Source organism: Mauremys reevesii, linkage group 18 (assembly GCF_016161935.1).
Source record: "Mauremys reevesii isolate NIE-2019 linkage group 18, ASM1616193v1, whole genome shotgun sequence".
Lineage (NCBI taxonomy): Eukaryota > Metazoa > Chordata > Testudines > Geoemydidae > Mauremys > Mauremys reevesii.
Genome location: NC_052640.1, coordinates 17,073,862 through 17,089,956, shown reverse-complemented (window position 1 = coordinate 17,089,956; position 16,095 = coordinate 17,073,862). Strand labels below are relative to the sequence as shown.

General features: G+C 40.9%; 1 protein-coding gene across 3 annotated transcripts in view; it reads right to left on the bottom strand.

The window, feature by feature from the left end:
• LOC120385874 (protein HIRA) overlaps positions 1-16,095 on the bottom strand; it is a 59,591-nt gene that overhangs the window by 33,990 nt on the left and 9,506 nt on the right. The window contains exons 1-9 of one of the 3 annotated variants that reach the window (XM_039504386.1): positions 16,016-16,025; positions 12,310-12,341; positions 10,504-10,561; positions 8,783-8,893; positions 7,924-8,014; positions 7,306-7,400; positions 5,201-5,296; positions 3,965-4,125; positions 2,025-2,192 (exon numbers count right to left, since the gene is read on the bottom strand). In XM_039504386.1, the coding sequence (XP_039360320.1) occupies positions 2,025-2,192; positions 3,965-4,125; positions 5,201-5,296; positions 7,306-7,400; positions 7,924-8,014; positions 8,783-8,893; positions 10,504-10,561; positions 12,310-12,341; positions 16,016-16,025 (822 nt within the window). Of the gene's footprint in view, positions 1-2,024; positions 2,193-3,964; positions 4,126-5,200; positions 5,297-7,305; positions 7,401-7,923; positions 8,015-8,782; positions 8,894-10,503; positions 10,567-11,791; positions 11,814-12,309; positions 12,342-16,015; positions 16,026-16,095 lie in introns of those variants that run through there. The other 2 variants (XM_039504385.1, XM_039504384.1) reach the window with 2 other exon arrangements.

Here is a 16,095-nt window from a genome sequence, read left to right as displayed (position 1 = left end):
GGGCAGGGAAGCCCCAGAGCCCCGGCAGAAGCTGCAGGGCGGGCAGGGGGAAACAAGTTCCAAGACAAACAATTCCCACTGATTTCAAAGGAGATTTGGCCCCGAGTAAAAAAATGCAGACATGAGGGAAACAGATTAGTTCTAGCCTCACTACCTTTTCTTTGGGTGGGGGAGGAAGGTGTTAAATATGAAACTAGAAGAGAGGGGATGAGGAAGAGATGGCATTTGTCAGTTCTCTTCTGTTTCTGCTTTCTAGCAATTGTACTAATAAGAATAAATGTTAATATAATTGGCTCTGAGGCTGTAACTGAAGTCAGCAAAGGCTACATGGGGAGTGTAGAAGTTCCACTTCTTTATGTGGGCAGCCCTTTTCAAAGAGCTCCGTTGTGAGCTGCCTACGTTGTGCCCACAGTGAGAAGTAAGAGATGAGAAAGGCATCACCTTACAATTCTGCACATGGAAAGAGAGGAAGGGGGGTACAGGGAAGAAAGCATGTTTGGGGAAAGTAAGTTGTACCAGAAAAAAGGGCTTGTGCAGCTTACTTCCCCTATGGAGCAAGAGGGAGGGGAGGAAGGGACCAAATAGTGATTTAGTCACAATTCAGTACCCAATATGAAGACGAGGAAGCACAACTATGTGCTGCCCCTCACTCAGGGTGGCTTGTAAGGTGGTGTTATTAACTAAGTGACATTATTAATGTCATTGAGGTGCAAGTGTATGAAACCAAGACCTGCAGATCTTCCTCCGGAAAATATAAATAGTGCAAAGACCTAATGGGAAGCAGTTATTTTAAGTTCAAGTGAACAGGAAGAAGCAATTCTCTGTGGGCAGTGACACAGGGACTCACATCTCTATGCTGTGGGGAGTTGTGTTTCCATCTTGGTGCCCCATGTAGCTGGTCAGTGTAGGTGCTCCTTGTGGTGTTAAGCATAGAGGTTGTGAGGGGCCTGGAGCAAAATCTGAAACTGAAGCTTCCCACCCTTCCAAAATGCCCACACCTCTCCCCCTTCCCCACCACCGCCCAGCCCATGGGCCTGTAAACCCACCTCCTTCCAGGAGCTCCTGCCTCCCCAACCCTATTCCTGGCATTACCTCTCCCTGCTGGTGACCCTCATGGTGGAGGGTCCAGGACTCCCCACAGTGGTCTGGGTTCTGTGAGCAGCTCTTACTATGGCCCAGATCTGTGTGTGTTGGGGTGCTAGGGAGCAGGGGCTCTGTGTGGGGTGCTGGGCAGTTGCGGTGGGGCTGTGGACGGGGGGGCCTCTGAGCAGGGGTAGTGGTGTGCAGGGTACTGTGCATTTGTGCTGGGAGAGATTGGGGGGGGGGTTCTCTGGGTGGGGGATGCTGGGCATAGGGAGTCAGAGGCTGTTGGGTGGCGGGGCTGTGTGGCACGGCCCATGAGGGAAGGGGCATACAGGTGGGCCAGTGTCAGTCTGGCAGCTGCTGGTCTGTAAACAGTGCCCTTGCACTGGGTTGGGTGGAGCGGGGCTGGCCTCGCCATGCCATGCCCTGCCCCATTGCCCCCAGCCAGCCTCTTGCTCTGGGTACTGACCTCCTGGTGCCATGCTCCATTGCCCCCATGGGGGGTCCACAAATATGTTTGGTGCCAGGCCCACAAAAGGTTAATGCGCCCCTGGCCGGAAGAGCGCAGCCAGCAGCTCGCTGGGCCTGGCTTGTGTGTGCATGCCCCAGCCACTGCACATGGTCCAGCTCCACGCCCATGTGGCAATGCCACGCCGAGCCATCCCTTTCTAGGGGGCCCACTGACTGTTCTGCTCTGGGGCCCAGAATTGCTGTCAGCGAGCCTGCTTCCAAATCCATGAAATGAAAAACATTGTACAGGTGAAAGTCTACACTTACCTTAAACTGACAGATTTTTAAACATCTATGTATCGATTAATAACTTTTATCATATTTACATCTATCTATATCAGCTGTTTCCCTCTGTTGCACATAAAATATCAAGAGAGCATATTTTCTAAAAGCTATACTTTAAGGAGACCTTACTCTTTAAATTTACTCACCACCACTGTCACTGCCTTGCGGTGCCCTACAAAATCCATGTTGGTTTTCCATCCATCTCTCTCAATGATCTGAGCAGTAGGTCCAGAATTATTCATGGCATGAGCAGAAACCAGATAGTGTCCATCAGGCGACCAGCTGAGACGCAGAACATGTGTTGTCCCTCCACACTGAGAATAAAAACAACAAACTAGGCCTTTAAAGGGGTCTAGATTGATTGATCAAAGGGCACTTATGACAACTTTTGAGGGTTCAGAAAAAGGAAAGTTAGATTTTACACACTGAATAAGTGATTTCTTGTTTCTTTCAGGAGTGTAACACAATTTCAGCAGTAACATTTCAGTACACTAAATTCTCAGAGCTTCATCCCTATCCACATGGTTGGTCCAATCTAAGTTCTGAAGCTGTAACCTAGGAGCTAGAGAGTGAATAAGAGCATCTGGTTATTGTCAGAAAAGATGCAAAACTGGGGAATGACTGATATTGAAAAGAGTCTCTCCAGGACAATTTTTTAAATGGAGAGAACACCTGAAAATATCATTCTTTATAATCTGCAAGAATGCAGAATTCTATAGAATACTGTACACCAAATATTCATCATCCTGGTTAGTGACATGGCTGCAACACATCAGTTAAAAATTATGAGCCCCAAGTTTGCAAACGCACCACCTCACAGACTCTAAATGGCTGAATGCAAATGAATGACTACGAAGAACATTGCTAGCCACATCACTACAAATTTACTGCAAAACATTCTACTCATTAGCACCAGCATCTGCCCCGGAGAGGTTTGATTGCCTTCCTAGCCAAGGTAAGGTAACCAGTCAAACAAAACAGATTTTGGTGCAAGGGGAAGAAAGGGAAGGGGAGGGACAAACCCCCCACACTTACTCTCCTCCATGTTTTTACAGCAGATATGCAAGTCTAGTCAAAGTCACTACATTATATTTGCATCCTGCTCAGAGGCTAATAGACAAACTTACTACATCTGCAATTCATAAAGCTATTAGCACCCGAAAAGATCACTGACTGTGATTAATCTTCAAAAATATTTGATAAAGCTAAGACTACAGTATTTTGCATGTGAACCCTATTCAAATTAAAACTAAAAAGGCAGCAGTGCAATGAAAAACTGGGAAATAGCACCCCCACCTATTGTTTCCTTTATCTCACTTGTCTGGAGACACTTCCCACCCTTCACCCCCTAAAACAACACACCAAGCCACAACACAATGCCCTGGGCAGTCATACTAGAAAACACTTAGTGCTGGTAAGGTGCAAATATTACTCTTCAAAGCTAGGACTTTAACAAATACAAGGACTAGGTTTTGTTTATTTGTTTATCTACTCCTATATGGGCAGAGGGAAGGTATCCTGCCAGAGGGAAGGATACCTGCTGGCAAACAGGGGAGCAGGATTGATGTGCTCCATAGGCAGCTCTATCCAGCTCTTGCAGCTGGAGGGAAGTTGGGCATAATGTGCCTCTTTACAGGGATAAGGGAGGGCAGGAGCAATTATTTAGGTTAAGACAGGCTATTCACAAAGGTTTGTTCATATTGTCTGAACGCAGTTATTTTATGTTCCCAAATAGCTGAAGCCCCCTTTCTGGACAGAAAGTCACAGGAGAAGCAGAGAGCTAACCTGTACACATAGGTGGTACTAGCCCATTGGGGGCCCTAAGCAGGAATATTTTTGTGTGCGCACATGCGCGTACACACACACGCGCGAATAGGGGGCCCTCTTGAGCTGCTCGAGGCCCTAAGCAATTGCTTAGTCTGCTTATGCCTAGCGTCAGCTCCGCTTGTACAGTTGGGAACTCCAAGTGGGATAAGAGCAGGCATGAACCACACAGCAAGCATTTTGGTCCGGTTTAATTAGCTAATATCTGTGCAGGGCTTTGAAGATCAGAAGTATTATGACAGTTTTTTAACACAACAGATACCTCATCAAATGGTTTTGTGATGCTGGTTTCTAACTGCCAGTCCATGGTCCGCCACACCTTCAAGCTTCGGTCATCAGCCTGAGAGGCTATATATTTCCCAACAGGATCCCAGGTCAATCCCTTCACCAAGCCAGAGTGTCCCTTCAGAGTGGCAAGAATTTCTGTGCACAGCAAAAAAATTAAGAGATAACACTTGGATTCTACCATTCCCTTAAAAAGGTCATTTAAATATAGACAAGAAGTCTAGTGGAGATTTCTAAGATCCTTTTGAAGCACCATATTAAAAGCAGCCTGACATTTTTGTTGGATGGTCAAATACCAACGTACCAATCAAGCTCAACCTATGTTCAAATTAAGCTTCCTGTACAAATGAAGCCAGAAACAAAAAGGGTATTCTGATAACATAATGAATGGAAGTCATTGTGCAAGAGAGAAATAGATCCAGACCAGCAGAGACCAGTTTATTACAAAACTTTTGTCAAGCACTGGAAAGAAAACAGAGTTTAATTGGAACCTGCACTTAAAATATGCACTTATTCCTCCCTCTGTTCTCAGTAACCATCACAACAGCTTCAACTTGGGGCATTTGTATACATGATCTATGTCCAGGTTACATATTAAATAATGTTTAAGCCTGACAGGCCCACTAACCTAGGGACAATGGTATCTATACCACTGTGTTGGACAGTGTTCAACTGCCACTCCTGATCTCTTGCCTCTCAGATTGTTTAAGGAGAGTCTGAGAGCACTGTATAACAGCATTTTTAGCTTGGGAGGGTATCACCTCACGTCAACTCTTCTAGCCATTTAAAAGTGAGGCTTTGATGGGTTTCCAAAGATGATAGCTGCTATGTGGAACTGGTACAAAAGCAGAAAATAGGAAAAGAAGGCATTCTTAGAACTTCAGGATTTGAAATATATATATTTATTTTATGTTTTAAAAACAAGCCAAAAGAGAAAATACAAGCAACGGTGCTGTTTATGCAAAATCAGCAGCATGATCTGAACACAACAGCTCTTTATAGTGGTGGTGTGATCTACTTCTCATTTTCAATATCTGTGACAACAGCTGAGCAGATTCCAAGGTATTAGTCACTATAGTAAGGACAGGATGCCTGCTCCAAAATACACCCTACCTGTTCATAGTCAGTGTCTTTCATTGACATAAAAAGCAGTCCGTTTTTGTCACGGATAATTATATTTGTATATACATATCTGAATTAAAAGAGTTCCCACCTGGGAATTTGACAGCATTCCAGATGACAACGGTGTTATCGACACTGCAGGAGGCCAGCCAGGCATCATGAGGAGACCATGCCACATCCATGACATCTATTAAAAAAAAGTCCTCTATCTATGTGACAAATTGCACTAGAACTACAAATTGATAGCCAGATAGATTTAACCAATTAGTGCAGCCCCTGTTTCAGAGATGAACTTGCTATGCGTGTTACATGAACACGATCTGATTTGAGACTCAAAGTGAAGCTATCACCACTATGGTCCATATAAAGCAAATGAACCAAGGGAGAGAAAAGGAAGCCTTCCTTTGACTGAGCCACACTCAGGAGGAGTTGTGCTAAGTCACAAACTAATATTCCCTTATATCACATCAAATTATTTATATTATTTCCATATTTAATATCGGATTACAAGATGGTTAATAAAAACCATAAGCTATTTCACCTGCAGAACCACTTTTCATTGTTCTATTCCCCTCAAGGTATTCTTTAGTCAAATCTTATTTTTTAACTTGTGGACAGATCATTTAAATAAGCACAATCAAGTTATATTATATGTAGCTCTGTTACCATCTAGCAGTTGATAAAATACATTTTTATTTTGCTTTTGACAAAAAGCAATAAATATAGAATCAGATTATAAACTCAGCCATAATAAGATTTCCCATCCTGGTGATTTTCCTTTTATTTAAATTCTCTTTTTCTACTTTCCTCTAATCTTTGTGTCATCTTTAATATGGGACCCAAAGGAAAAGAGAGAGTTAGAAGCAGCTTTACTGCCATCTGAGAAACTGTGCCAGGTTGCAACCCGTGTTGTGTGCTGAGATCCTTCTACATACTGTTAGTGTGTCCCAGCTGAGCTGCCAGCATTTCCACAAGAACACTAAAGGTTGGTAGCCCTAAAACACGTATATCTCCTTCCCCCACATATTTCACTTCAAATCCTTTAGTTAAGACAAAGTTGTATTTTTTATTATTTCAAAATTGGTCACAATATACTGAAGGGGAGGAAAGGTGGTCTTGTGGTTAAGGCACAGGACTAGTTATCAAGACCTCTATTTGACAGCTTGTGCTCATTCTGGTCTAAAATCTTAGGGAAACTAATTACAGACATTCATTACTTGCAGGTTTGTCTGCTTCTACTTCAAAGCTTTTATGCAAATAGGAAGGGTAGTCCAGTGGTTAGGGCACAAGCCCAGGATTTGGAAGATCTGGGATCCAGTCCCTGCGCCACCACAGACTTCCTGTGTGACCCTGGGCAAGTCACATACTCTCTGCCTCAGTTCCCCATCTATTAAAAATGGAAATGATAGCACTTCCCTACCTCACAAGGGTGTTGTGAGGATCAATACATTAAAGATTGGGAGGCACTCGCAGTTATTTGTCTTAATGGGGGGCTGTATAAGGACCTAAGATAGAGAGATACAGAAACACGATGGCCAGGGTGTTTACAGGAACCAGAATCTCCTCTGTCCAAAGGACCTGATTTGCATTTAGTGAAGCAGCAGCAGGAGATACCACAACACAATATTATTCCAATCCAGATGGAAAAAAAGGTCTCACTACCACAGTCCACTGTGAAACACTGATGGAAACCACACAGCTTATCAGGACAATTACAAAATTAACACATGCTTGTCATTTTTTATAACTCATGCCAAAATAACATAATTCCACTATAATAAGATAATAAACAGAAGACACTGTTTAAGATAATACTACTAATAAAAAAGTATTATCCACATTTTACAGCTGAGCATACTGACTTTCCCCAGTTAATTTACGTTATCATCATCACAGAGCAAATCAATGGTAAAGTCAGGAATAGCATCCAGGAATCCTGACACCCAGTCCCCTCTTCTAGCCATTAGACACATTGCCTCCCTTAAATAAAAGCCACCTTTTCTCCCCCCCTTTTAAGGCTCCTGACACTTGATGTTATCTCCTCATAACCAGTTTTAATAGTTAGTGATTAGCTGTGTAGTGAGGAGTTCTATGACCAACTGATTATATTGTGAACAAGAAAAGTATCATGTTAATTAATACAAAATATTTTTTCAACATGCTCTATTCAGATTCATTCTACACCTTTTCACTTACCCCCTGAATGGCTTCTGAGAATTGAAACACATCTCCACTGTTCTACATTAGCAAGTTTACTACTGGAACCAAACACAGTGCTAGGTCCAATGTACCTAGTTAAAACAGGACCAGAAGAGTTATTAAAAGAAACCACCTCAACAAGTTACTCATTAACTGTTTGTTTTAGAATATAGTATAGTGGTACAAGTCTATTTTCTGCTCAGATATTATCACAATGGGGAATGAGACGAAAATAGCAATACTGTTTTATATGAAAGTGAAACGTATAATACCTTTAAAAGCTACATAAATATACTCTATACTACTATACTTCCTGAAGCAAGTTGATAATGCTAATATGTAAAATATCTCTTTGAAGAGTCTAATAATGAAGCTGTCTAAAACCCAGGGAGAAAATGGCTCACCTCCTACACAGAAGAGAGAACACACTTATGGAAACAGACTATTGTTCAAGACACAGGTTGTCAGAACAAACTTCCAATGTATTGATCTGCAACTGTGACTTCCTCCCTGCAAGCTCTTAAAGCAAGGAGTTGGCACTGGAGGAAATTTTGTGAAAATAGACAGATACCTGCTAAAATTAAAATACAAGTTGAAAAGGAAAAACATGCTTACGCAGCTCGTTTCCACACCATGATCAGTTTGTCATCGCCCCCTGAAGCCAAATAAACCCCATTGTTTGACCACCGCACACAGTTCACACAGGCTAGAAAATGGAAGAAAAAAAAAGTTTATAAGATGAAAAGCCAACAAGAAAAAAATGGTTCCATAATGAGAGCAGATTTCATTTTAAACAGAGTTTGGCAGGAGATGCTTGGAATTTGTTAAATATGCTCACTCCACTCAAAGCAGTTACTCTATCTGCGTTAGCTAAATGGATTGGCACTTATCTTTCAGTGCCAGTTCAATAACTTATCTAAGTTTCAACAACAACCTATTCTGTCTAAAAAACATTTAACAAAAATATGGTTTAAAGGGGAAATAGTAGCTGACTAAGGAAATTGTTTGTGATAAATGAAATTGGATTAAATTACAAGTGCAACCTGGAAATGGTACAATTTTCAAGAAAAGCAAGGGGCATCTTATTCAGATGAGCTCATTTCAAACATTTTGTATGCATGGTACACTAGATCTTAAGGCTATAATCAATATATTTTATATGGCATCTCCTCTGTCTTCATTCCTTCTCCTGCCCTTCTCTGTAATCCTACTGGTTTTCAAAAATTTGTTCTACAAGTTATTTTTTGGCCCCACCAAATTAGATGGAAGAGACTCATGTGCAAGGGATTTCCAGATGTATCTGAAGAACTGTCCAAAACATATTCTATAGCTTGATGAGGTTTTCTGCTGAACACTGCAAAACATCACATATTCTTTACTGCTGAACAGAGACTTATATTTTTAAATTACAAACAGATGTACTAACAGGTAATTTGCCAAGGCTTAAAACCTACAGAGAACCCTTCTATGTTACCTAAGTGATTGTCCATCTGACAAAGCATCTTGGGAATATTTTCATTCTTTTCATCTTCCTCTTTGAGGACAGGAGCCATACTCCAAATCACCACCTTCCCAGAATCCTGTCCTAAAGACAAAGAAGAAATCAATATTTTATAGAGAACAAAAATTTGTCTGAACTCATTTTAAATTTCATAGAAAATATTGGCTCTCTGATACTGCAGCAATAGGTGCCCTAGAAATCTTTAACACAAAGATATACTTTTAGAGTTCACATTCATTTGCTGGTACTCAAACTGTGCTTTGCTTTCATTTACCACAAAGCTATTAAGATGATCACATGTAATTATTCAGAAATAGTAAAAGTCATATTGTATATAACAGTAATATTTTGACTGTGATTTGTCATGTACACAAAAATTAAATTTAAGTTCAAGGAAAGGGGGAATTTAAACTATCGTTAGCCAGTATTATATACAATATCAGTTTTATACACAACACCAACATTATACTTAATATGATATATTGTATTAATGTTTTGCATAACTATGAAGTGTATTAATATTAAGCTTTTCTCAAAATCCTGTATAATTATGCAAGGACAAAATGTACAATCCATACTTCCAGCATCCTTTGTAGTTAAGCCAAGCCTCTTCTTGGTACATGCAGGTACTGTCAGGAACAAGATGTACTAAGGTACAGAATGCGAAGGATGGATAGTATGGAAATATATCAGAGTGGCAGTATAAAATGGATACTCTTGTTGATACCTACCCAGCATGCATCCTGTACCCAGGTATAGCTAGTATAAGATGCCTATAAGGTTTGGTGACTTCTGGAAAACTATGTTCAAAACTGATAAGAATTGGTGTGTGAATCTTAGGTAATATCTTGAAAGTCATAACCCTCTGGGATATAAATAAAGCAGAAGTCAGCCCATGATTTTGGAGCAGGTTTGAAGACTCTGTGGAGCTTCTATCCAGACTTATGAGATATTAACCCTTGCCTTTATGTATTGGGCTGATCTATCTTTGATTAATAAACTCTAATTGAGCCAAGATATCTGATGTTTCATTATTCAATACACCTCTACCCCAATATAACACGAATTCAGATATAACGCGGTGAAGCAGCACTCGGGGGGGTGGCTGCACGCTCCACCGGATCAAAGCAAGTTCGATATAACGCGGTTTCACCTATAACGCGGTAAGACTTTTTGGCTCCCGAGGACAGCATTATATTGGGGTAGAGGTGTAGCTGAAATTGAACCCTAACACCACCAAATTCTATTTGTGTATATTAATATACAAAATATTTATGTTGTGTATAAATATATATAATTTTATTAAAATGTTTAATCCCAATTTCCACCAGCTCTCAATATAAAAGGCTAAACTGCATGTTTTATCCCTCTCTAAACAAGAAGATTTTTGGCAAATAATTCTGTGGAATTAAATACCAATATTAATAGCAGCAGACACAATACAACTACTGTTCTCCACTGATGCCCAAGAGAACAAGCATATGGTCATGTCAATAAGCATGAACTTGTCATAAAAGTCTAATTTATTCACTGCAGCATTTTTAAATATGCATATTCAGGTCTTATATCTCCAGGGAATAGATAGTTTTCCTAAATTATGAGTTCAAAATAAATGGATAAAATGAGAAAAATGTGGTGAGGACATGAGATTATTATGGCCCAGATCTCCTTCGTCCATTAGTGTGCAAACATACCTTGTCCTCCAGTTGCAAACTTGGTCCCATCTGGGTGAATATCAACTGAAAATATTGGCTTTCCTGGACACAGAGAAAGAAAAACACACACTGAGATGGACCCATGTTCCTGAGAATACAGTACTGCCAACTGAACCTCAAATGTTCTGGTTAGTCAAGTAGCAATTTTCTTCTTCTAAAAGTTCTAATCAGCATATAACAAATACAGATGACTAGAAAGTATAAAACATCCAACATCATAACAGAAACTACATCTTACCCAGATTAAAAACCTCACCGGAATATAGGATCTCTCATACCAGAACAAATCATATCCTGCCTCTGCAATAGCCTAATGCTTCAAAGGAAGATAACCTCCTCCACAATGCACCCGGCCAATCATGTAAAGCTTGGGAAAGAACTTCTTTCTGATCCCTATCAAACTGATGACCTGAAGCAAGAGATTTGATTTCCCCCTACTTCAGCTTAACAATAAATATTATTGTTCATATGATCTAGTTCAATTTAAATCCTGCTTTAAATATATACAATCCTGTAACACCCAGAGGCTTATCGAGTTATTTATATTGCTTCTATCACCACAACAACAAAGCACTCCATTGGGATACAAATATTAGGAACTAACCAATTCAATCTTAAATACTCCAGTTAAGGTCCCCTAACACCTCTCCTTTCAAAGACAATAATCCTAGTTTTTGTATCCTCTTCCAAGGTCACCCAAATCACTGGCAGAGCTGAGAATAGAATTTGGGAAACAAACAGCCCTGGCTCCCAATCCGCACTGCCCTGCCTGCATCCCTGCTGTAAGCACTAGACTCCCTCCATTCCACCATACTATCAAACAGTTATAATAACCTTTGCAGAGAACATTTTTTAACTTGCAGCCTCCCGTGAGGCCAATGAAGCCAATAAGGATTAGCTGGAGGAAACTGAATAGGAAGTGGACACAGTGGAAATTCAAGCAGCAAAATTCCACAAAAATAAACAAGAGTAACAAAGGATTTATATAGTCAAATAAAACTTCATGCAGCAACTGAAAGATGTCTAAACTTTTTTAAAAATTAAAAATGCTGCCACATGTCAAAATCATCAGCATCCCAGTGGAAAGGAGGGCAATGATGTCATAACCACTCTGTAAATGCTAACCAAGAGTATTAGATTTGGACATTTGAGCAGTTTCCCACATTGGTGGAATAGTTATACTGTATCTTCATGATATGTACAAACATAAAAGGGAAAATTAGAGGGACTTATCCATCTTATCTATCCAAGGTATTTGAGTTATTACCCGTCATCATAGTATTTGAGTGCCTTTCACATAAAAATGATAGCAACAGCAAAGCCCATAGTGGGTTTTGTGAAGTTTCTGATATTCCTGTTGTTGGGGTAAACACGCTGCTTAGGGTAGGGCTGTTTATTTGTGTTTGTTTATGATTATTTGTTTCAGGGTAATTTTAAAACAAATATTTATTTTATTCTTATTGAAATGCTGATGTGATCCCAGTAACGTCCTACAGGCAGCGAGGCTGAAGTACAGTAGGATGGCACCCAACTTGCATTCTTTCCTGATCCAAGTCCCATAAAGCACATAAAACACATGAGCTGTAACTTTAAAAACGGTGGCTCTTCTTCAGAGGGGTGTGCTTGCATCTGTCCTTTACTCTGCCAAACTGCATGTAAGTTTCAGAGATAACCCACATATTTTGGGAAGCACAGGCAGCAAACAAACTTCTGTAAAAAAATTAAACAAAAAACGGATCTTCAAGGCTCTAAGATTAGAGAATTAGGAGACTAAACTATTTTGACCTTGCCCACATGAGAAAGTTGCAAAGGTTTAACTTAAGGTGTTAGTTAAACTGGTGCAAACGACTGAATGCTTATTTCAGTTAAAGGGGTTTGTACCAGCTTAACTAACCAAGTTTAAAAACTGATTAAGCTAAATTGATGTAACTTTCTCAGGTATACAAGTTCCTATTCTATTAAACTAATCATCAGCAACACTTTGCTTGCCTGTCAAACCTCCATCCCCTGCCCCCAACATGCCCCCAAACAAAGGATGGACACCTGATAAGAAAATTAGAGTTACAGCCAAAGCAAACACTGAGAAGTTTCTTTGATTGGCAGTCATGTTGCCTCCTTGTTTAGATAAAATGAATACGTTAGGGCATTCTGATGCATAATTTTAGTATCTACAATTGTGAAATAAGCTGTTCTACCTCTGTCTTTGCTGAAATTACTGGCATTAAAATATTTTATATTGTGCTACATAAGATTACCAGATAAAATTTGTTTCTCCTGAGGAGTATATCTGTGAGAGTATGCATGAGTAGAGAAATGGTTTATCATGAAAAACTATCAACCTGCAGAGTGACCAGTTGCAGGCTACAAAGTCAAACTGCAGCCTGGGGACACGATTGCCCATGAAAGGTAATTTTTTCGAATACAAAGAACAATCATGTGAACTAAGCACTTTTTAAAAACTGAGGAAACAGGATACAATTCTCTCCTTTTCCTTCCCCTGTCACTCTTGCTGCTTCTTAAGCTATCTTAATGTTGCCAATTTCCGCTTTATCCTTAGAAGCAGGATTTCTTAAGCAATAGCAGCCAGTTTCTGTGTTCTAGGTTCAGGTACAGTTTTGCTGCCAAATTCTGTGCAGCTTCATGTGTGATATTTATGCAAATTATTTAATGAGCTATTTTGCATATATGGAGCTAAATGCGTATATCTAAACTGTCTTTAAAAATGGTGTGAATTTCTTTCTGGTGAAAAGCAGCAATGGGTGTATGAAGCCATCAGCTTCTCTACACGGTAACAGCAGGCAACTTCCTCAGTGACCAATAGGAGTAGTTCAGTCTCCACAGCCCTTAGTGCAAAGCATGACAATGAGTCTGATGTGGGAAATGGAATGGAGACCCACCAATCTCATCTCATATAGGAACCAAACATCCATTAGTTGGGAACAACTTTTAATTCGTACTGAGTTAGCTGGCTTCAGACTGGTTATCTACAGGCAAAAGGCTGTGATGCTCGTTAGCAATGTCTAGAGGCATCCAGGCTCCTAATAAGTGCTAACACACTTTCCAGAGTCAGGTTTGATTTATGGAAAGCTGTGTTTATTTAATCAAGTTCTAGTGTTTTGGGAATTTACACAGGCAGATAGGCAAGCAGCAGACACCACCACCATGGACTGCTGTTGCACCAGAACAGAGGCAACCAGCTCACCCCTCACTGGGTGTAGCGGTCAGCAGCCGAAAGGGGGATAGCTGAGGCTGCGTTCTTCACAGCACCCTGTCTGCAGGCCCAGGTGAGGAAGCATGGGATACGGGGGGGAGGGGCAGACAGAGCGGGGCACACAGGGCTGCTGGGGAGTCACATAGACTGGGGGCAGACTGGAGCAGGGGTTGAATGGAAGTAGGGGTGCAGGGACGGACAGGGAGCGGGTGCAGGAACGCATGGGGACAGAGTCGAGGGGTGCAAGGACACATGGGGCAGAGATGTGCCTGACTGATTGGGAGAGGTTAGTGCAGGGGTTGGCAACCTTTCAGAAGTGGTGTGCTGAGTCTTCATTTATTCACTCAGATTTAAGGTTTTGCGTGCCAGTCATACATTTTAATATTTTTAGAAGGTCTCTTTCTATAAGTCTATAATATATAACTAAACTATTGTTGTATGTAAAGTAAATAAGGTTTTTAAAATGTTTAAGAAGCTTCATTTAAAATTCAATTAAAATGCAGAGCCCCCCAGATCGGTGGCCAGGACCCAGGCAGTGTGTGTGCCACTGAAAATCAGGTCGTGTGCCACCTTTGGCACACGTGCCATAAGTTGCCTACCCCTGGGTTAGAGGTCAGCCAGGGTCTCCATGGGGGAGGCTCCCCAACTCCCTAACAATCCCCTTGCCCCTCCCCCCACAAAAGAACCCCATTCCATACTTCTCCCACCCACATCCAACAACCTCCCAGGCTCTTTCTCAGCAATTACTTCCCTCTCCCTCAGCTCCTTGTTACCCCTGACTCCTCCAAGCCTTTGCATTGTTTCTGAGGAGTGCAGGAAATAAGTTTCTGTATTGTAGTTTAAATGAATTATTACTCAAGTTCAGTATTAATATGCCTAGTAAGGAATCTGTTTGTCAAAAAACATTTCCTGAATCTTTTTTGTTGTATGTATTGTTACAGACAAACTTGTTGACAGGTATTTTGAAATAAATAATCAAAATAATTGAAACTGGTGTGATTATATTGTGTTATTTTGACAAAATATGCAGAATTTTGCAGAATTTTGATATTTTTGGTGCAGAACTCCCCCAGGAGTAGTTAATGAGTGTACAGCAGGAAGGATGTTGCAGAAGTCAGGAGTGAATGTGTCACAAATTGCACGCACAGGTATGAAGAGATGCTTGTCAATTGTGCTGGTAGTGGTACCTGCTTCAATCCACTTTATCTGTGTAATCCATTTTTGGAAAGTGGTGAACAGCAAGGACCAAAACATCTGTAGCAGGTGACCTAATGACTGTGGTCTCTTTGACACCAAGATACCTAAAAGCCATGTTGGCACATGCAGAAGCATGCTTGTGTCCGTTTCCTCTTGAGTACTATACCAGTCTTGGGCTTCTTCAACACCTCTACTGGTGATGGACTTTGCTACTTGACCTTTGGAAAAGCATTCAATAAGGAGAAGTGTTTATATTGGGTGTGCTAATACACTCTCAAGTTCATTTTTAACCATTTATTCACAGAGGAATTTTACAAGTGACTATTGGTTAGACACCACATTTAGAAACTTTTTCCATGGAGGCACAGGGCATTCACCAAACGCCTGGTGTTTCTTGCACCCAACCTTAGATCCTATCCCATGCTGTCTTTCTACAGTTTTCACAGAGTTATTCTCGTCATATCTGTGTCAAAGACACGGTTTATAGAATTAGCTTTGTCAAATCCTTTAAGGACCTGCCTCAAGTACTCAGCAGCCAATTCTCTAAAAGTGTGGAATTTGTTTCCAGCTGTTATTTTATGACTCTGATGTATGCTGTGGTTTCTTTGTTGTATGCTCTTAGCTCATGGATTCTTTCAGCTTCAGCTTCCAGCTGATGCCCTAGTTCAGCTTTCTATGTTCTTCTCATTGTTCCATCAGCATTGAAGAGGAACATGGGGCAGGTCCTATTAGATGACTAAAAAAAGTTGCCATTGAAACCTCATTTCTGCATCTTGACAAGGATTTGTGGGAAAAAAGAGACTGGCAGCTGCTGTGAATGTCCTTCCCTCATACACTGCCCCACAGCATAAGGGAAGGTGCACTGAGCTGCCAGCCTAGAGTCCATTGGTTCTAATTCCAGCTCTTCTATGGACTGTTCTCAATATTTGTATGCACTTCATAGCCCTTATTAACCAAGGCCTTAGTCGCCTACTTTAGGGAGTCCGCTATTATTCACCCATTTTACAGGTAAGATAACAGAGGTTGGACAAGGCCACTGCATGCAGAATTAGGAATAAAACCCAGTTCTCTAAGATGACAAACCCAGTTTCATCCATTTTGCCATGCTATCTTTTGGAGGGAAGGGCCCAAATTATGTGCTATTTAACCCATGCTAACATGGT